The sequence below is a fragment of the Sphaerodactylus townsendi genome, linkage group LG04 (genome assembly GCF_021028975.2).
Source record: "Sphaerodactylus townsendi isolate TG3544 linkage group LG04, MPM_Stown_v2.3, whole genome shotgun sequence".
In the NCBI taxonomy this organism is placed as follows: domain Eukaryota; kingdom Metazoa; phylum Chordata; class Lepidosauria; order Squamata; family Sphaerodactylidae; genus Sphaerodactylus; species Sphaerodactylus townsendi.
In genome coordinates, this window is record NC_059428.1 from 125,516,702 (window position 1) to 125,539,723 (window position 23,022).

A 23,022-nucleotide genomic window follows, 5' to 3' on the forward strand; every position below is an offset into this window, starting at 1 on the left:
ATTCATTCATTCATTTATTAGATTTTAAACCGCCCATCCCCGAAGGGCTCTGGGCGGCGTACAGCAGGCCAGCATCAACAATAACATAGTAACATTAAACACAGCAGGCCAAAAACAACATTATACACAATAATAACTAAGGCCCCTTCCGCACACGCAAAATAATGCGTTTTCAAACCACTTTCACAACTGTTTGCAAGTGGATTTTACTATTCCACACAGCTTCAAAGAGCGCTGAAAGCAGTTTGAAAATGCATTATTCTGCAAGTGCGGAATGAGCCTAAGTTAATTTAAAACAATTTACAAAATCTATAAAATCATAAAAACACAGCAAAGGACTGAAGAAATTTTACCTCAGAATAGCTGCTCCAGAAGTTGGGTCTACAAGGAAGTCAGTAATTCTTGGGAGAGATTCCAACCACCAGTGACCATCCATGTCTGGATGACAGGATTTGCAGCCTACAGGGACGTCTGGCCACAACAGCCCGCTTTATTAGCCCACTGGTCTACTGCCCAGAATATTTCTCTTTATAATGAAGTTCTCCACCCTGAAGTTCCTCGGGTAGGACTTAAAGTTAAGACTTAAAAGTGGATATGAAAGTTACCAGGCAAGCTTGCTTCAAGAAGGGGAAATGCCAAAAATCAGGATGATAAATCTCCTCTAGTTAGGACTGCCAGATTGCCCAATATGGCAGGAAGCTTCCCACCAGCAGCTTGGTTGCTTGTAGTTGCAGTTGCCCTAGGTGGCAGCGGCAAGGGAAAACAAATAAAACCAGTTGTATCTTCTGTGTCCCCATGTCATTTCTGGAGAAAACTCTAGGAATTGCCAGAAACTCTACTGTAAAACCTAAAGTTGTCCTATACCACTTTTTATCCACAAGCAGTGTAGCATTACAATGTTGAATACCCTCCATGTGTTTGCCCCAAATCTTCTGGCCATTTCCCAGGCATGGTCTCACAATCCTACATCTACTTTTTGTTCGTCCTTTCATTTGTCCCTCAAGTGTGAGACCCGGCTGAAGGTTGAAGAATCTTTCAGTCCATCAGTGCTCTTAGCCTTCATTATACAAAACATGTTTCTGACCAAGAGTGCTGATTGAGGCTATCCAAGTAGCAGAGCCCCTATTAAGCCCACTTTCTATTTATAGTGTACTTGTTTAAAGTTTCTTAATGTTTCAGTGCTTTTTTGAAGAACATCAAGGGTTACCTCAAACTTATGCTCTTCTAGGGACATACCAGTGCAGTGATGAGAGCTTCAGGATTTGGCACCCTGACTCCAGTGTAAAATAATATCCAACACAAAAAAAATCTTGTTTTTTAAAGACAGGGCTTCATTTAATCCAAGCAGAAAGTATCCATGGTATCTTCCAATACCAAATAATAGTGGCTTTCCTCAAATGCCCCTCAGATCCAGATCTGTGAACACATTCATCACATTCTTGCAAAGATACTTAGTTGTAAACTCTAGTGGGATAGACTCTGGTGAGTCCCTCTGGCATCTTCCCACAACCACAGTATTCTGCTTATTGACCTCCATGGAACTGACTGCCAGTGTTCTGTCACAGTTCCTGGCAGCGGTATCATATCAGCAGCAGAATCCAGTTCACAGCCCATCTTTCCATTTGCCACCCCTTGTGACAGTCGACAAGAGAGTCCACATTGTGAAAATGAGAATCACAGGACTTGAACAAAAGCCAGAAGAGATAGGGGGCCATTAAGGGGGAGAATTCTGTGAGAAAGCTGGCTGTGATGTGTTGCCATAGCTACTGGAGCAAAACATGGAGCTTGTACATTGAACATCCATGTTTTAATGAAGCACAGTAGGTTTCCCTTCCCATACATTATCATTTTGCCATTGTTTTCAGAAGATGTCAAGTCTTTTTTTGGATTCTCTTGTGCCTTGCCAGACACCAAGCCTATTCTCTAGAATCAATGAAACCTCAGCTAATGTTCAGTGAGAGAACTGAGCAGCAGTCTCTTTCCTCTGATGTAAGAGACGCTGCATTAGCGCCATGTGGATTTTAGCTCGCCAAGTGCTCTCCTGACGGTCATTTCCTCCAGAACATGAAAGAAAGCCTAATTGGGTCTTTATAACTTCATGTAATATCCAGGCTACCCCCTCCCCACACACACACATATCTATCTGTCTATATCTATCTAAGCTTATCACCGCTAGTAATTCTTCATGCTAGTTCATAGATCTAAAGAAAAACTAATTTATTTCACCACATGCACATGTGGGTCCTCCACTGGAGGCCTCAGCATGATACAAACATCCAAATATCCCTCTGCACTGGACCACTTAGGTTTTGAATTCACTAAATGAAGCAGTAGGTGCTCAAGAGAAAGGGGAAGGAGACATCGGCAGAGAAAGGGGATGAATAAAAGGCATATCATTGACTCTAAAAGGGCCTTCGTAGATTCAACAGGTGATTTAAGCAGAAAGGGATGGATCTTTCTAGGGGAAAACTACAAAGATTTATCTTTTGTCATCCATTTTGACTGACTGCAGCAGGCAGTTGAATTCATACAAAGTATGTTATTTTCTACTCACTACAGATGGTAAAGGGGGTAGGTACATTTATCCCTTGATGTCCCCCCTGAGATAATCACTGAGGAAAATGGAGACATTTTTCACAAATGAAAAAGAACATGATTTGGGTCTTTCACTTTGAACACTGTGCAGTAGATCTCGCAGTGAAGGGCCCCCCCCCCCCCCCCCCGTTTTACAAATTCTCCCAAATCTGCGGAAATACCAGCTTTAAAATCACAGTTCAGTGCACATATTAACATTTAATGAAGTGGTAAACCAAAACAACATTGGCAGAAATTGAACGTAATGGCAATTAATAAAAAATACAATGGCATCCAACGTTAATTTGCAATGGCAAACCCCAATTTCAGTCAGCTGTAACTTGACGGCACTTTCCACCACCAAACCATAAATCAGGAAAATGAAATCTTGGAGGACAGGTCCATACATGGTGATATTAGTCACAGTGATTAAATGGAATCCATTTTTGAGGCAGTAATCTTCTGAATGGCACTGCTGGGAAGAAATGGTAAGGAATTAGTTGGGCCTTCATAATTTATTTCTAAGTTTTCCAGGGGTTCTTGATGGCCACTGTGTGAAACAGGGAGCTGTCCTAGACATTAGGTTCAGATGGATGCTGTTAGGTTCTTATATGTCACTGATCGCTAACATGGTGGCCATGGCAACCATGATGCCAACTGATATGTTTTCAGGTGCTCACACTTTTTTTTTCCTCTGCAGCATCTTTTCTCCAAAGCAAGCAACCAATATGTTTATACTTTTTCAAAATGGGAGCTGCATCTGAAAAGCCAGAAGGTGTCACTGCTGTGTCTGCAGCGAACATATCAGTGGTGGGATTCAGCCAGTTTGCACCGGTTTGGCCGAACCACTAGCTACATTTTTCTGTAGTTCGGAGAACCAGCTGAATGAATCCCACCACCCCAGGGTAGGGGGACCGAGATGACTTTCAGTGCCCCGAGCACCCGGGCACCTTGCCAAGGCTTTCAGAGGTCCAAGGAGCCTGGCTGCAAAGGTACCAAACTAATCACAGCTCAGAAAGCCCCCTCAGTCCCCCTCTCCTGGGAGATAGTCACTCTTCCAGGAGAGGAAGATTGAAGGGGCTTTCTGGGGCTCTGAAAGCCTCTTTCTGAAAGAATCTGCTGCCTTCCCTGGCCTCCCCCCCCAACATCAAATGGGGGGTGCAGCAGCCAGGTAAGTGGGCAGGGGGTGGGGGTGGGTGTTAATCAGTGGATAACTATTTTGAATCCCACCACTGGAACACATGTTTGAAAATGGCTTCCTCCATCATAGGAGAATGCTTGGCTTGGAACTCAAAATAAATTTGGAACTTCCTGATGTTTGTCCCCCCCCCCCCCACAGGCCTATCACAAGTTCCCACAATTATAAAAGTGTCCACAGGTGCCATAAGGATGAGGCCCTCTTATATATGCCATAATGAATTTGGAGAAAGAGAAAGGACAAGCAATTGAGGATGAACTATTTTCTAAATAAAAATATGTAGTTGGGGGTCTAGTCACTTTCTTTCAAGCAACACGTTCGATCGGATTCCTATACATCCAACTGAAAAAAAATTGGTACAATAAAAAAGCCATTATTCCCAATAAAAAACTCTGCAATAGAATGGCCACCACGTTTTTTGATCTCAAGTGAAATTCAAAATATCCCTGCAATAATAGTAATGAAAAAAAGATTTTTAGAAGTAGCCAAATCAGGTCAGAGAAGAACAGCACTTGGGGGCAACGAGGATGATTGAGGGACTAGAGCACCTTCCTTATGAGGAGAGGCTGCAGCGTTTGGGACTCTTTAGTTTGGAGAGGAGACGTCTGAGGGGGGATATTATTGAAGTCTATAAAATTATGCATGGGGAAGAAAATGTTGACAGAGAGAATTTTTTCTCTCTTTCTCACAATACTAGAACCAGGGGGCATTCATTGAAAATGCTGGGGGGAAGAATTAGGACTAATAAAAGGAAACACTTCTTCACGCAACGTGTGATTGGTGTTTGGAATATGCTGCCACAGGAGGTGGTGATGGCCACTAACCTGGATAGCTTTAAAAGGGGCTTGGACAGATTTATGGAGGAGAAGTCGATTTATGGCTACCAATCTTGATCCTCTTTGATCTCAGATTGCAAATGCCTTAACAGTCCAGGTGCTCAGGAGCAACAGCCGCAGAAGGCCATTGCTTTCACATCCTGCATGTGAGCCCCGAAAGGCACCTGGTGGGCCACTGCAAGTAGCAGAGAGCTGTGCTAGATGGACTCTGGTTTGATCCAGCTGGCTTGTTCTTATGTTCTTATGTTCTTATGGGGGGTGGGTTAGTCTAAATGTGCCACAAGTCAAGTCCAGAGCACTGAATTCATGCTCCAGAGTAAATATACCACCCTGTCACAAACCTGAGCATTTATATAGGTTTGAATATAGTCTACTGAGCTGGAATGCAAACAGAAGTGCAGCATTCTGTTTGTTTATTTTGTCCATTGGGAGTCTGCTCTTTTACAATAGTCTAAAAGATATTACAGTAACACAAAACCGTTCCATTGCAACATGAATCTCATGTGCCACCTTTGTAGCCTTGTTGAGCCTGTGAGGAAAAGATGCCGTGTACATTTTCAACTCAGAAGTTAGGTTAAATGGAAGCCGCATTTGCATACGTTTTGCATCTCCTGAAGGATGCCTCTGTAAACAGGAAGAAGAAAGTGTGCCTTTTCTGTGCCTGGGGGTTCTGTTGTTCCGCTGAAGAAATGCTCCTTGATATCTGTGTCAATAACCCAGTTCAATCACATTTGTTCCACCTCAATAGAGTCCTTTTCGTTTCAAGACAGTCTGCTGCAGATCAGTAGGCCAAGGTTATCTGTTTGCACCTACTCAAAGCAAGATCTCTAAATCTTCAACAAAATGGTCAAAGGTATGTCAGCAGCAACTTCGGCAAGAGCAGAATCAGCAGAAGGGGGGGGGGATGATTTACAGAGCCTGTAGCTATGAACCTCAATTTCTTATTCTTCTGGCATTCTTGGTAGTTTCAGATGGTAAAATGCAACTGAAGTGCAACTGTGAAAAGAATCCCCTTAAGGCAGTTCTGTACTGGATACATAGGATGCTATTCATCTGAATCTTCTCGCTGCACTATAATTAAAAATCAGCTCAACTTTCTAGTTCTGTGCCCATCCATCAAACTCCAAAAGAGATTATTTAATGTAAGTCTCCTACTGCTTCATATTTATACAATGAAAAACAAAAAAATCTCAAAAAACAGTAAGCCTGTCTTATACCTTTACAACAGTTTTGACCTCTACAACTTTTTGATTCCAATGTTTTATCTCTCTCCTTTTGGCTCTGTTAATGAAACTGATGTGTTCATAGGAATGTGTACAAAGTTACTGTGAGCGCGATATGCAGCTTATATGACATATTGAGAAAGGATCAGTACTATAAAGCCACAAGGAGGGTGTGGGGAAACTTTATTCATGTAATTACTGATGCCTCGAATCATACCGGGGAGAAAAAAAATTGCTTTGATAGCACGTCGTCAGAGCTAGACTTTTATTTTCTATAGAAATTTGGATTGCATACCAGATATTGTTCAGAGATTACTCTGTAACCTGAGATTGCAGTTGAGCTGGGAGAACCTTTGTCTGCAACCATTCTTTATCTAAGTTCTAGCTTAGAAGGGAAAGTGTTTCATCCCAAACATTATTTGGACATCAACTTCTTTTCTTATTCCATGCAAGCCCTAGGGTTTTTGTTTGTTTGTTTTTGTTTTGCCCTCAAGTTGCAGCCAATTATATGGTAACTCCATAGGATTTTCACGCCAAGAGATTTCAGAGATGGTTTGCCATATTGGCCACCTCTGCGGAGCAATCCTGGGCTTCAATCATTTTTAGAGCACAAACTATGTTACCACATCTATTTGTCATTTATAACATGAAACCATGTTTTCTAAGTTTAAATCCACTTTACAGTCACAACAGGCAGTTCTTTGGTAGCCTAGGAAGAAAACTTCTGCACAAGTAAGCACACTCTCCACCAGGCATTATGAAATCCTTTCCGACCATTTCATAATGTACGTTTTTAGCATTATACAATGCCAATTAAGAATCTGCATGAACCAGTGTAATATAATTCTTTCTAATTAGTGAATTAAGTCATTTATATCAAATTCAGTTTTGAATTAACGACTGTTTAAAAAACCCACCTTAAGATAATTGAATCTAGAAATTAGTTCATATTTCTTGCAGCTGAGAAAATTAGAAGGGAATTTAATACCTCCAGATGGGCATCTATAGTATTATTTTTCAACTTTGGTATACACATAGAATTCAAATTACATATCTCCTCTTCTTTTTCTTCTCCTCTTTTTTCCTCTTTGTTATAAATCTTTGTCAAACAATTGCTGTTAATTTCTCAAAATAAACTTCTGAAGTAGATAACCTCACAACCCCATACAACAGGGGGAGCAAATCCACCAGTGGGGATGACATGGGATCGTGCCAGTAGATTTGCCCTTCCTGGAACACTTGCCCCAGCAGAGGGACAAATCTGCCAATGGCTGGCCTCCACAGCCCCCCCTGGTGGGGGGAAGTGGCACATGTCACTGCACCAGTGTCCCTGCACCCCTGTTTCTGGCATATGGAGATGGTCTGCAGCCGTGGCTGAGGGAGGAGCCAACACTAGTTGGATTTCTCCTGGCCACTGACCCCATTGTGTCGGCAGCTGGGACTTTAGATTTACACCATTTAGATTTACACCAAGGTAGCATAAGTCCATTAAGCTCAATGGGGGCTTCCCTGTGGAGGATTTTTTTTGCATCTCAAGTCTCCCCATGTCACTGGGATGGGGCTGGTAGATGGGGTTGTAGTTATCATTGTTTCTTACACTGAAACTAAACCAGATTCAAAGTATAGCACATCAAGTTTTCCTTTCTGGGGCAATTAAATGGTTGGAGTCAGAAGATATGTGAATGTGAAAACATACAAAACTACTTCAGCTCATACTAGTGATCTTTCCTCCTGGGTATTTGAAGTTCAGGTCATTTAGATATCCTAGTAGCAGTAAAATATGTGGACACTATTTTATTTTCCGTTAGTTGAGATTGTGAATAAGCTCAGACTTTCCAGTTGCATCCATCTGGTGGGAGATCCTACAGAGCTTCTCTTTTCTGCATCGCTAGGGGAAAATAAGCATCTACTACCCGGCTGGAGTAGCCTAAGCAAGATATGTGGAGTGAGCAAAGAATAATGTATTGTTATTCCTCATGAGAAAGTGAGATGACATCTGGGTCTTGCAGTATCTTCCCAGATCATGCAGGGCCTGTAAAATCGAGTTGTTCTGTCAGGCTTTCATTGAGGATGATTTGAGGCAAGTTTTCTACCCTATTAGCAATGCTGATTGTTTTGACCATTGTCTGAGGTTACTGGGTGCTAAATGATTAGATTTTACTGGCTGCTGTCAGTTTTCCCAGTTGTGTTGTCATGGTCTAGTCATTTTTTGCTCCTAACATTTTGCCCGCATCTTCAGAGATATGTCCCATATCTATCTCACTATATCTCTCTCACTATGACATGCCTTTTAAGATGGCAGCCATAGATGCAGATGAAATGTTAGGACCACAGCCACACAGCACAGGAAACTCACAACAGCCAGTTGATTTTGGCAATGAAGGCCTTTGACAATACATTAGTTATATTTTATTTTGTTGTCTGAGTTAGGACACTGTCTTACAGATGGTATTTTAGGATTTTTGGCCCAATCCAGAATGAGGGATGGAACAACCTCTGGGAGTGGTAGAGGGTTGCACTGGTGTCTTCCCTCTTTCCATCGGCATAAGGGGTATCCCCACCAGCATCTGTGCACCCCACACTTCTTCAGTAGTGAAACCTGAAGGAGGGTGCCACCAAAGAGCTACACTGACATTCAGGTGAATGCTGGCACAGTGGGCGGGTGGGTGGGCAGGGCATTCCTGAGGGTGGGGATTATGTTATCTTCCACCCAGACTTTGGATCCAGGTATGATGCGGCTCAGGGCTTGGAATTATGCCATCCTTTTGGGTGGCATAACTTGAGTTTGGTCTATGAAGGGCTTTGAAGGCATTGGGGAAATTTCTCTTTGCTGCTGCCTCCCCATACCATCCATAGCTGTCTCAGCCCTGTGGATTAGGCTGCCCGTGTGTTTTTATATCTGTTAATTGAATGTTGGGAGCTCCCTGAGCCCTGTGACTCAAGAGAGGAGCAGAGTATGAATCCCTTTATTTCAGCATAAATTCCCTTTTCTTAAATTAAGCATGGTTTACAAGCATTTCTCTCCTCAATCAACTATTTTTTTAACAAAAAGGTGACAAGCTTCAAAGTTCTTCTTCTACACAATGAAAAAAGATCTCATCATCAATCTGTGCTATCCAGACTTAACATTCTGTCACGCTTCATACTAAATTTTATTTTCCATTCTTGGGGGTGGGGAAGGGACATTCAGTGTTTCAGGTATTTTGAAACAGCCCTGGTTTTTACTATTAGAACAAGAACACTTTAGGAAAAGAAAACAAATAGTGGTTTTCAGGTTAAAAAAAGAACCCTATACAATAATCTCATTAATTACATTATTGATGTTTTTCAGCAGGTGCTACCACCATCGAGAAGTACGATCTCAGGACAAATATATGGATCCAAGCCGGAGTGATGAATGGCAGAAGGTTGCAGTTTGGCGTGGCTGTCATTGATGACAAACTCTTTGTTATTGGTGGCCGGGATGGGTTAAAGACATTGAACACCGTTGAGTGTTACAACCCAAAGACGAAGGCATGGACTGTCTTGCCCCCGATGTCCACCCACAGGCATGGTTTAGGTAAGATGTTCCGTTTCCAAATTAGGATAAATGCAAAACTGATCTTGATTTGTTTAAACATCATGGGGAAAGGTAAGTGCAGCTTTTTGGAAGAAACCGAAACGCAATGGACAGGCAAGAATGTCACCACAGCCATAGGAAAATACAGTTGGGCTGTTGAGGACACAAAGACACCACTGGGGGTAGGGCCTGCATCAAGAAGTGGCATACTCAAACAAGCTGAGTAGGCTGGAGGCTGCCAGAAGTTCTGGCATCCTGGAGGCGGAGCACAAGATCAGATATGAGACAGTGAGGAAGGATGGCCAGGTGACCTGCAGTCTAGGGCAGATGGAACTGGAATCAGAGCAGCCCAAGTTGCCCCATGAGGAAATGGGGAGTTTATCAGCAGCCAGAAAGGGTGAAGGGCAACCTGAGGAGAAGGCAAGGTTCGAAAGGGCAATGGCCTTTGGTACAAAGTCTAAGGTAGGACTGGGGGGAAGAAGCTAAATGAGGTGAGCACAGCAGTAGAAGCCCAGGAGGACTCCCTGGGGAGTTTGGTCTCACTTAAAGGGCCAACTGGCAGCCCAAGATCACAGGCATCTCTGTAACACATGCCAAGGTAGAATGTCCATGGACTACCTTGACCTAGGTCCAGTAGTCCAGAAGCAGCAGAACTGGGAGTGGGGAATAGGGTAATACTGCCCAATCCCTTTCCTGCTGAAGATAATTTACAAAAGCTGCCAGCTGCTATGAAATGTAACCACCTTAACATTTTTGTGCTGACTCAAGGATTCCATGTTCTGACTACAAAAGGAGTCCCGCTGTGCTGCCTCTCCTATATGAAAATGTTACTGTGATTAAGGATGCAATTACCTGATACCCTTAGGATGATCAGTGTGATAATGAGAGGCTTACAGTGCAATCCCAATGCTTGTTGAAATGAATGGGCTTAAACCGGAGTAACTCCGTAGGATTGCATCGTAGGGTTATTTTTTGTGTGTTTGTGGTCCCTGGATTACAACTTTACTCTTGTACAAATTGCAAAGCATAAATTACCTCCCCAAAATATAGTAAGATAAAATAAGTAAAGCAACAAAGAGAATACCTAAATAACAAAATAGGCCTGTTAATAGTTTAAATATTCATTTTTGATTGCATTTGCTCGCTGACTCCTTGCCAAAAATTGCTCCCTGTTTTACAATTGAAGAGTCCTTTGACTCCATAACAGGGCAGATTCCTGTAAGTTTTCTTGCTTTTTTGCATTATGGTACAGTTTGTAAGTTACAGACTAAGCATCTCATGTAAAACGCCACTAGTATAACAAAATCTCACCTCTCCTGTTGAGGCTTTTGTATTCTCTGAAATACAGCTGCTGGTGGCATTAGAAATAAATTCTAATAACATCAGGGATCTAAGGAGACATGCTTAGGCGCCCCCCTCCTGAGATCCCAACCGATTTAGCACAAGAGTCATTTCGAGTCTCAAACAATAAAGAGAAGACAAAACACCAGTGTGCTTCCAACCTCCCATCCCCCCCCCTCAAAAAAACCCCAGTTTCATTAAAATATGGTCTAAAACACACACAAACATACTTACCCAATGGTTGGCTAATCTGTGTCTTGATACTGACTGATCAAGAGAGAAGTTTTTTGAGGAATGTTATCTCCCCAATAGCAGGAGCTCCTTGATTGTATAGTCCATACTTCCTTCTCTCTGCCTTGTCTTCCCATCAGAGGAATCTTGTTATATACAGTCATTCAAGTGCCCATCATTTCAGATCTCATAGTCTGATGGTGGTGATCTTGACTCAAAGACCTTCTGGAGATTTTTGCTGACACACAATTTTGCTTGTGGCTCAGCCATTTCTTTTTCTCCCTGATAGGGAGCTGACAATAGCATTTTCTGGTTAATAGGACAAAGGTCATCCAAGGACTTTTCAACTGGTGGTCTCTGTACTTTTATCATCCCAGGTCTTCTCCTAACCTGGGTCTTCATCTCATACTTCCACTTTAATTCATTCCTTCAATTCACTCTTGCCTATATCCGGGCAGAGGAGTTACTTATAAATTGCACCACTGACTACCTGAGTTCATTTTGAAGCTGCTGTGCCTGCTGTGTAAAGTGCTGAGAAGTCACAACTGAAAAAAAATGTCATCTTTTTAACACAAGAGACTTTAGGAGGTTGTTTGCCATTGATTGGTCTGCATAGCAACCCTGCTATTCCTTGGTGGTCTTCACCATTCGTCCAAATCCTTATCAGGGCTGACTCCAAGCCACTACTTAACTTTATCTGTTGTGATTTTTACTTCTGTCTTGCTGACTTCCATAGGAAGCTGGAGCAGACAGCCAATCAGTTAACTGCTGCCTGATGAAAAAAACATACTTCCCACTTTTGCTTTTTGCATGCTCAGTGACCTTTTGACCTGGCATTTGAAAAGCTTCAAAACTAGCACTTATAACACAATCCAGGGCAAAATGTTTTATCTCACAGCCAATGATGTGGTACAACATGGGGGTCCACAGCAGGAGAGGGAATTTCTCTCATGGATATAGAGATGTTAGTTGACTGAGTAGAAAAGTCCCAGCCTTCTGTCTTTTCTTAGATTGGTTTCAGTCAAAGGAAACGTCTGCCAAGTATTTGCACTTCCTTGGATAATTATCAGATAATCCTGAATAAAAGGAACTGAATGAGGTTTCCCTGAGTTAGTATCAGTTCATTGTCATGGCCTTTTCACAGTCCCCCATGGAACATTTTAGGCCTTTTTGGAGCATAAGGAGCAGGTGCAAAATGGGGGTGGGACAAGCCAGGGTATTTGCCCTGGGTTCTACTTGAGTGGGGGCACCCCAGTCACCCCACTGCAAGGCAGGAGTCCTGGCTAGCCTTCACCTCTCATCACCACCTGCACTCCTCTCCCCCAAGCTCAGAGGTGTCCTGCACATCTCCAAAAGCCAATGGTGGGAGGAGGGGGCAGGCATGGAGTCAAAAGCAGGCAAGGGCCTGTCTCATCCTTCATATCAGAAGTAGCAGCTGCAGGGTACAGTAGCTCCAACCTGACAAGTGCTCTTTCATGTGGGGGAAAGAGCCCCAAGACACACTCAGCCACAGGACCTCCTTTGGGGACTTTTGGGCACTCTACATGCATGAGTGGGTCATACCTTCCACCTCTACCCTGGGAAGGACCTTGAGTGTGGAGCCTGGATGGAACTACAGACTCGCTGGATGTTTCCAGCTGATAGCTTTGGGCTGCCCTTCAAGCCTTTATAAGCTCTGACAAGCTGAGCAGGCTGACCAGAGAAACCCTGCTGTCAGGATGGTGCTTATTTGGTTAAGATGGATGTAACCTGAGACCATGACACCTGCCTCCAGGCAACCTGAGCCAGGTCAAAGTTAGGGAAACTTGTTTGTGTGGTGAGGGAGTCTGAGAAAGGAGAGTCCATTTATAAAGGCAGGAAGGCCTGTTGGGGAGAGAAATCTGAGAAAAGGGAGCCTGTTGGTCTATCTATGGGGGGAGAGCTTATTTGCAAAGTTAGGGAAGCTAGTGTGTCAGAACAAGGGCACAATTTCAATGCTTGCCCTGGGCACCTTTTTCTGTAGATGTGCCCTGGGGGAGCTCCCCTCACTCCAATATGTTTCCCATCCACAGGTTACATGAAGGGAGACGTGAAACACTAACTCTCACAGTTCTAACTTTGCTGCCACGAGGAGAAGTTTAGGGTTTGTTCAAAGAAAAGAAGGCGAGAAGAGAACATTTTTAGAGATTTCTCTGAGTTTTCTCTCATGGAACCATTTTTACAGTTTAGCTCAAAGGAGCAAAAATCAAAGACCTTCCTGGATAAAGCTGCCTTGGCAGCTAGCAGTGTTGGAGAGATCCCTGGAGAGGCACACAAAAAAGTCACTTCAGAAAACAATGCTAGATTGGCCTGAATTCCGGTGTTGGAACCCAAAGTATGACCTAATTCTGTGCTGATTCCAGTTGCAATAAATGTCCTGATGTTCCATGTCTCAGTCAAGAAAACAAAGGTGCACAAAAAGCCTCATCAGAAGTCCAGTATCTCAGAAGAGCAAAGATGAACCCACAGGAAAGAAGCCAGTGTTAGAGAGAGAGAAATAGAGAAAGGCTCCCTCCTCTAAGAATCCCACCTCTTTACTTGTGCAATAGGACCTGAATATGCAGTACTGTGTGTGTGTGTGTGCGCGCGCGCGCGCGTGTGTGTGTGTGTGTGTGTGTTCGTATGCACATGCACCCAGTAGAGATATTGGATGGTATAACTACTCCAATAACTGATTGTGCAATTCCTTGTTCCTTTAGTTTTAATTAATACACCCGCAAAATACCATCCTTTCCATAAATGACAAAAAGTTGATCCTATACCTTGATCCTACCACTTCACTGAGTGACATTTATTCATTTATTCTTTCAAATATTTACACCCAATCTTACATTTTGGCTCAAGTGTGAAGTCTTCCTTCAGTCTAAGGAGTCTTTCTCTCACAAGTGGCTCTTCCACTGGAGGAACAGCTACAAGCATTGACGGAAGGCTACTTAGAGGATGGCTGGCTTTACCCTGATATCAATTGATGACAAACTCCATAAATTATTACTCAAAGAAAATATTCATTTTCTTTAAGTGGGATAGATCCACCTACCATTACTGGAACTTCATTCTAGATATTGTCATGGCTGAGGATTTCAGCTGCAGAGTTGGATCCCACTACAAACTCATGTGCCCATTCCAAGATTCAGGACATGTGATGGATTGCAAGCATGCTTGGTTTCACAACAGAATATTGTTAGCTGAAGAAGCATCCAGTCTCAAGATTCCCAGAAGAGAGGACCATCCACCCTACTAGGTATGAAGAGTTCCCACCTGAATAACCAGGACTCTGCACTTGGAGCTCAAGCCTTTGTCTGATCCATGTTGAAGACTCTAATCCACTGAAGATCGATAAAGATCTACTGAAAATCTAAATGAAGATCTGCTGAAGGTCTAAATGAAGATCTAAAGATCTAAAATGAAAATCTGAAAGAAGATTCTGCAATGAGTTACTGCCAAAGATAGCTTGTGTCATCTTACTTCACTGCAGATTATAGTCCTACAGACTGTGAAGCTCTCAAAACAATAAATAATTGCAACCAAACATGGCAACTCCATTGTTAGAAACTTGGTCTATTTTTCTAAGGTGACATGCCTGGCTCAGGTTTGCAGTGTTCCTGAAGAAAACAAAAGCCACAGTAGAGATTTTCCCTTATGAAGGTTCTGAGCTGTTTATTTTATAGACAAACTGTGCTTTACATAAACAAACATAAATTCACACCTAGATTCCATTATGATACAGATTCGCAACCAAGTGTTTCACAAAGCTCAGTGTTATCCAAGGAACCTCACGGTTCAGGACAGTATGCTGCAATACTGCCGTCCAAGTTTGGCTCACAGCCTGAACTCAATCCTGACGGAAGTTAGATTCAAGTAACCAGGTCAAGGTTGACTTAGCCTTCCATCTTGCTGAGGTTGGTAAAGTGAGTTGTCAGCTTGCTAGGGATTGAGTGTAGATGACAGGGGAACGCAATGTCAAACTACTCTGTAAACATCATGATGTGCATAAAGCTCACCTGATATTATAAAAAAAATAATTAGGGAAACTTCAGGCTGGTTTTTAGTCTATCTTGGCAAAGCAGTCTTACAATTTGTAAAATCGTTTCACATAATTTTTACCATCTATTTTAATTAATGATTCTATATTATTTGTATGTATGGTCTGTAAGTAAGTATTTTAGGTTACACAATGGCCCATTATGGATGGGGCTCCAGGCGCACACTGAGAGCTGAAGTGTGTCAGGACAAGATTTCTTGTCCTGATGCACATGTTTTCTGTTGCGCACGAGGACCAGATGCGCACTGGAGCAAGATTTCTTGTCTCAAAGTGCTTCTTCCCCGCTATGCACTGAGAGAGGAAGAACATCAGGGCAAGATTTCATGTCCCGACATACTTCCTCTTGTTTCGCTGGTACTTCTCTCTTTCCCCACAGGAAAGTAAGAACACTTCTAGTGTGACTTTTTGTACTAGAGTGGGGCAAGACTATGGGTAATCACCCAGTGTTTTTTTAAAATGGCCTGGTGCTGTTATAAAACATTCTGAATTCTAGTCATCAAAACTATATGTAATGGCTAAGGTTGGGGGAGCATCCTTGTTCAAAATCATCCGGTGATTGATAGTATTTTGACCTGGAATCTCTTCAGCCCAGTGCAGCATAACTTGACACAATCCACATTCACGTGCCCAGGCCTTCTTCCTTTTAAAAGTCCCCAATTAATTGGTAGTAGATACCTTTAATAATCTTTTCAGGCTCTGCGGGAGAATTTGGATTGCATTTTAAATCAAGCTCCTAATCCTTGTTAGCAATAGTTTTATTCCCTTTTTCTTCTTCCGTTAATCACAGTCTGTAGTCGTTTAACAACCAGTCTGCCAATGTTTGCAGTGGATTAAATCTCGATGCCACGGGAACATTGCCTAGTCATTTACGTCCTTATCAGCACTTTCTTTAGAATTCAGCAGCTTTTTCAAACAGAACGGTGGATATTACCTCAGCTTATTATGCTGACTCAACAAGTACAGATGGTGAACACAAGCAAAGACTGACCGCAAGACATATTGATGTAATTTTAACCTTTTGCTAGTCGTAAAATGTAGTTGAATCTCATTTTCTTTTTCATTTTATGTTGTACTTTGGGGTTAAATTTCATCTACAGATAGGCCAATCGATAACAAAACCAGGTATGAATTTCAGAAGCTTTAACTGAGTGAGAATTCAGCAAAGATAGATACTGTTGTTTATATTCAGTCTTGAAGCATTCTTGCTATGTTCATCTAAAATGGTATTGTTTTTACACTGTCTTATTAGGGTTTTATTTTGGTGTAGTGGTTCATGTGTTGGACTGTGATCTGAGAAAACCAGATGTGAATCCCCAGTCTGCCATGGAAACTTGTTGGGTGACCTTGGGCCAGACACAGACTCTTGCTTTGAAAACCCAATGGGGTCACCATGTTAGCTGTGACTTGATGGCACAAATAAAAAATGAAGAACTCTAGGCAGATTAAACAGTAAAAGGTTTATTTTTGACAAACTTGTCATCCTGGATGAGAAAATATCATTTAAGCAAGGCTGCTGAAGGAGGGGGGACTAGGTAGAAAACATTTGAATGGTCCTCCTGGTCTCCTCATGGGACCCTTAGAGCTAGACAAGTCATGGGATTTGTTTTCATATGATGTTGGGGTTAGGTCTAGGTGTTGTAAAGGTGGACCAATATGAAATATTTCAAGAAGCCTATGGTGGCTCTCAGTAGCTCAGCATTTAAGTGGAAGAAAACACTGGGAGGCCATCTTGGATCATGTAATATCAGGGAGAACTGAAGGAACATTGGTTGCCTCAGCTTACTATGTTGATTGGTAAGTGGGCTACTGCATGTTACTCTGCGAGGCTGGGTTAGCTGGTCCTTTTCTTCTTTGTCAAAGGGGTTTAATGGCTGACTTACTCCAAGGAATACCAGGGGCAAACCACCTCTGAAGGTCTCTTGCCTTGAAACCCCTATGGGATGTTCAAAGGGAAGGACAAGTCTGCATGGTTTGTGACTCACCAATCCAAACACAGTCCATCAGCCCAGTACTGTCACCTGCCATGTGCATGACAGCTCCCCTCTGCATGAAAGTCAATATCTTGTTGAATGCTTCTATGCATGGTGCACATTTAACATATTGTCTGCATGTCATGAAATGGAAAGTGTACAGTATTTAATAAGCCACACAACTTGTACCCATTTACTCTTATCCCACCCGTGTCTCATCCCACCTGTGCATGCTTGAATAGCTCCACATAACCTACAGACTCCAGCCTAGTAATCACCTGTCATGTGTATTGCTTAAGTGTAATAATACTATCACAGTTGTAATTTGAAGAGAAGAATGATGCATTTTGCCTTGACTATCAGGTTAAAAGAAAATCATGTGTTTGTGACACTTGGTTGTTAAGAAACATCTCTCTCATAGTTGATGCAGTTTTGGCACTGCTTGTAGTGACAGTAGAATGTAGAGAATGTCAGTGTAGTCTATCCAGGAAGCAGGAAAAGAGGAGCAGAGAACAGGGAGAACAAATGATTCAAGAAAAATTAAAAGATGTGGCTGATCATCATTAAGATCTGTAAATTGCAAGGCTGAACACATGCAAACGAAGTCAACTTTATAAAAAAAGGAACGAACTTTATTGATCTGTGTCACCCTAGCTACAGGATGCTGGAACTGAGGGTTCTTGCCCTCAGTTCCAGTATATGTAAGGTGTGTGAGAGGAGGTGTGTGTGTGGGTGTGTGAGTAGGTGGAACTAGGGAACTAGGAAAAACGAAACTGAAACTTAGTCCTGACATCCCACTCCCCTTAAGGCCCCTTTCCCCCCTGGTTTGTCCGGATAAGCTCAGTGGAAAGCCCAGAGCAAGCACGGAGCTGCGATGTGTTGAACCGCCACCCATTCGTTATAACCAGGTGTGAGGTCCTTCCACTCAACTAGGTATTGCAAAGTCCCCCTATGTACCTGCGAGTCCACAATGGCAGCGACTTCCTGGTGCACTTCTCCGTTGACTATGTACACTTCGGGCGGAGGGGCTTCTGGATGCCACGTGTCGCTGGGGGCCGCCTTCTTCAGGCTGACATGGCTGACGTGGAATACTGGGTGGATTCAAGCAAGGGTTTTGGGGAGTTCGAGTTCCACTGCAACCAGGTTGATGACTCAAGCGATGCAAAAAGGACCAGTGAACTGTGCACCCAGCTTGCGCATCCCTGACAGACCCTGCAAGTTCCTTGTCAATAGATACGCCTGGTCTCCCACCGCATAATCCACCGGTCTGCGCTTGTGGTCGGCAAAGCCCTTGTAGTCTGCCTTGGCTTTGGCCAGGGAGTCCAGGGCATTGCTCCATGTAGCGCACAGGGAGGTGATCAACTCACCCAGGTCCGATGGTCCGTCCGGCAGTGCCCCCTCCGGGGGAAAAAGGTTCCTTGTCATGCTCAAAAGCCACAAAACCAATAACTAAATCAGTGAGAACTTGGACTGAAGAGGCAAAGTTTGGCTGATATAAGATGGCGCCGACGAGGGCTGCCTCGGTGGAATGCTCTCAAATGGCTTCTACATTTTCTACTATTTCCTGCAATTTACAACGAATTTCATACTCCAGAGACCATCTGCTAAGAATTAGGGAACGTTTCCTTAAGGAGTGGCTCTCTGCAACTTTACCCCTATCTGTCTTTACAACCACGGAGGAAATTTCAGCACAGGAGGCAGCCATTTCCGGCAACAACAGATCTTTACAGAACCACGGAGGAAATTTCCATAACAGGAGGCAGCCATTTCCGGCAACAACAGATCCAGCAAAAAAAACAAGCACAGGCAGGCAGAGGCCGAAGAGGTAAAGGCATGGGAGATTTTAAAATAGACTATAGGGAATAAAGGGGAATTAAAACCTCGCTCTCCTTCAAATCTTTCTTACCAATTTATACTCACTTTACAACATAAGATAGATGAAAATGCACTTCTCTTTTAAACAGATGTACCCCTGATTTTACATCTATGCATCTGTTCTATGCTTCACTACTGAAACCTGGCTAAATGAGAGCATTGATGATAATAGCATGTGCATACCGGGTTTGGGACGCAAATGTTCCGCTCAGACGAGGATTGCAGAATTATCAGGGAAGAAAAAAAGGAGGAGGGATTATGTATGTATACATCAACAAAAACTATGGTGTCGAAGACATGGCAATAATAATTCAAAATTCCTGTGATGAAAAATTTGGAGTCCCATTTCTTATTAATTTGCAAACCCTTTTATTCCCCCAGAGATAAATTCAGTTCTACTGGTTTTTTTTTGGTTTATGTTATTCATCCACAAGCGTCTGTAAAAAGGTACTAAGAACTCTAGCCGATCCAGGGATTATGGAGGCTGAAGCCAAACTACCCTGATTCACTGGATTTATTATTTTTGGGAGAGTTCGCAAAACAAGAGCAAACTTAAGGGAAGACCTACCACGGAAATACTTTCAGCATTGTCAACTGTCCCACCCAGAGGCAAGCAGAATATCTTAGACCACTGCTATACAAGCACTTTGAAAGATGCTTATCGGCTCCTACCACGAAAGCAGACCATGTAGGCTACATTCTGATCACTGCATGATTCACCTTGTACCCAAGCTTACAAACAAAGATTTTAAAGCCACAAAACCAATAACTAAATCCTCAGCAGTGAGAACTTGGACTGAAGAGGCAGAGAAGTTAAAGCTGCAGGCTTGCCTATGACTGTAGCCTGAACTGGAATATTTTTAAAGACACCTCTGTAGATTGGATGTAAACTCACAGATACTGTAGCAATATCATATGTCAGCTTCTCTAGAAGATCTTTTGTCATACCAACCAGGAACTCAAGTGACATATACGTAACAACAAACCTTGGTTCTACAGGCTAAACTTAAGCAGTTCACGCTGCGTTTCCAACTGAGAAGAGAGCCTCGAGAAGGGTGCATAGGATGTATGCTGTACAATCAGGCCAGAAATGTATTAATCGAAAGGAGATCAGAGCAGCAAAAGAAACTACTCTGAAAAGGCTAAAAAACTGGTAGCTTTCACCAAACTAAGAGCAGCAAACGTATGCGGAAAACTCTCAGAAATACCACCCGGTTACGGAAGTAAACCACCTTCCCAAGCTGAAGGGAAATCAGCAATTGGCGACACCTGAACGCAGTTCTACTGGCAGGTTTGAAAAGTAACCCATGACAGTCACCTTTCTCCACAACCTCTAGCTCTCAGATCGCACCCAACAATAGCCAAACTTCCCTCCTAACTGAGATTCCTATTTCATTGGGTAATACAAACCCTAGAGTGATCTCTGTAGAAAAGGAAGTGCAAGAGATCTATTTCACAGACAGAAGCCTGTGTTTTTTGAAAGCACCAGGCCCAGACAAGATAACACCTCCTCTTGCCTAAAAGTCTGTTGTGCTGTCCAATTGGCTCCCCATCTTCACCCAAATCTTCCTAACAAAATCACTAGAGATGTTATGTTCCTTCCCGTTTCCAAACACTCCACTATCATCCCAGTGTCGGAATTTGAAGCCTTCCATCAAGGAACTGAACGACTACAGAACCTGTTGCTCTAACATCTGTAGTTATGAAAACTTTTGAAAGGCTAGTGATGTACCATTTACGAGAAAACCATCACCCGGATCCTAATTGTTGGACTTCTGCAATTCTGTGCATACCGAAAGCAAATAGATCGACAGATGATGCTGTCTGTTAATATGGCTTGGTACTGTATATCCTCACAGCATCTTTGCCAGATCGCCAAAGACCTATGCAGGGGTCCCTCTTTGTTGGACTTTAGTTCAGCATTCACAAATACTATCAGAACCCGGGATATCTCTTTCTCTAATCAAACTAAATCAGCTAGCAGTACCTGAGCATATTTGTGGAAAGTGGATCGTGCCAAGCTTCCTAACAGATAGGAAACAGCAGGTTGAAGCTAGGAAAAAAATTACAATATCAGACACCTGCAGACATGAGCTACAGGTATTTTAGGGTCTCCCAAGGCTGTGCACTTTCAATTCACTTCTCTTCTCTTGTATACCAATGACTGTATCTCAAATGATCCATCTGTTAAAATACTGGAAATTTTGCAGAATGATACAACAGTCGATTGGTCTCATTCGAGACAACGCATGATAAACCGCATACAGGCGGGAGGTTGAACAACCAGCCTCGTGGTGTACCCACTGGAACAATCTAGAACTGAACACACCCTTTAAACCAAGTAGAAATGGTGGTAGACTGTCAGGAGAAACCCTCCCATCCTACCTCCCTCTCACAATACTAGACAAACACAGTATCAACAGTAGAGACCTTTAAATTTCTAGAAGCTCCATCAGATCTCACATGACCTAAAAAATGGACACCTAATATCAAAATATGTCAAAAAAAAGCCTAACAACAAAGCAATGTTTCTTTCTCAGCCAACTCAGGAAGCTCAAACTGCCTGTTGGAGCTGCTGGATACAGTTCTACAAGAGGAATCATTGAGTCTGTTATCTGCACCTCTATAACTGTATGGTTTTGGTTCTGCAACCCAAACAAGATCGACACAGAACTTCAGAGAATAATCCCAGAACTGTAGGAAAAAAACAATTGCTGCCAACTGCCTTACCTTCCATTGAGGACCTGTATACCGTACTTGCGGCCAAAAAAAAAGGGCTGTGAAAATAACATTTACTGACCCTCGCGATCCTGGACATAAACTGTTTTCAACTCTTACCCTAAACGCCGCCATAGATACCGTGTAACACCATAGACAACTAGACATATGCAGGAACAGTTTTTCCTAATGCCAATCACTCTGATTAAACAAATAGCATTCCCCCTCGATTAATGTCAAACTATTTTATTATATATTTTATTATATGACCACTTCTCGTAATTAATTTTTCATCATTCCCATTACCCATCTCACTCCCACTCCTATGACTGTAGGTATGACTATAGCCTGTGCTTGTTGACATTTCATTTTATTTATGATTTTACATTTTATGTTTTTTATTACTATTGATTGTTTCCTGATTTAGCTTACTAGACCTATAACTTGACCAATCGATTAAGTGCTGTACCTTATGATTCTTGACAAATGTATTTTCTTTTATGTACACTGAGAGCATATGCACCGGAGACAAATTCCTTGTGTGTCCAATCACACTTGGCCAATAAAGATTCTATTCTATTCTATTCTATTCATAGACCACTTTGAAAGGGCTCCAGCCCGTACTGGAGTGGACAGTGTTGTTATTAGCACTTTCGGTGAAATGGGAGGAGGGCTGGCTCCAATCATCAAGTATATGCTGGCTGGGATTAATAACGAGTGGAGGTAATTGTCTGCGTGACGCCATTGACCCGTTCGGGTCTGGCTGTCAGCTGTCAGCATGTGGTGAGGCTGGAGGAGAGCCCAACTCTCTCTGTGTATTGTTATCTCGAGAAAACACGACCCAACCACTCCTTCCTACCAGTATTATTGTTCTGTTGTTTCTTATGCCAATAAAGGTTATGAAATGAAAAAAATGAGAGCCCCAACTCCACCCCCAAGAGTCCCATGAATGCACACCGGGAGCAAAAGCGGGAGACAAACTGAGGCCCGCTGTCTGAAATGATTTTGCACGGGGCCCCATGGAGGCCCCATCTGGTAAATAAGTATACTACTACAAAGGGCTTCTAAATTATTTGTCGCTTTTATTGACCCTAAAAAGTTGTTTCTGATACCGCAACGACAAGAAATCTCCTGTCGGGGACAAGATGAGGTCATTATGAATGTTTGACCCCAGACTTCTATTCCCTGATCAAACAGTTGTATACCAAGCATTGAACTTTGCCAAGTTAAGAGGTCTCCGGGGAAGGTCAGTTAACTAGCAGAATTAGTACTCCTTGTGGGGTTAAACAAGGTTGTATACTTAATTCTACTTTATTCAATTTATTCCTCAATGATTTCACCATGTAGCTGGTGTTTGTGAATGGGCATAGTCCTAAATTACATCTTACCCGATGTTCCTTTAATGTTGTATGTGCAGGCGATGTAGTGTTATTGTCC

General features: G+C 42.7%; 1 protein-coding gene across 1 annotated transcript in view; it reads left to right on the forward strand.

Moving 5' to 3' along the window:
* Positions 1–23,022, forward strand: part of KLHL1 (kelch like family member 1) — a 244,326-nt gene that overhangs the window by 156,659 nt on the left and 64,645 nt on the right. Inside the window, exon 8 of the mRNA XM_048494120.1 lies at positions 9,166–9,390. Within this exon, the coding sequence (XP_048350077.1) occupies positions 9,166–9,390 (225 nt within the window). The remainder of the gene's footprint in view (positions 1–9,165; positions 9,391–23,022) is intronic.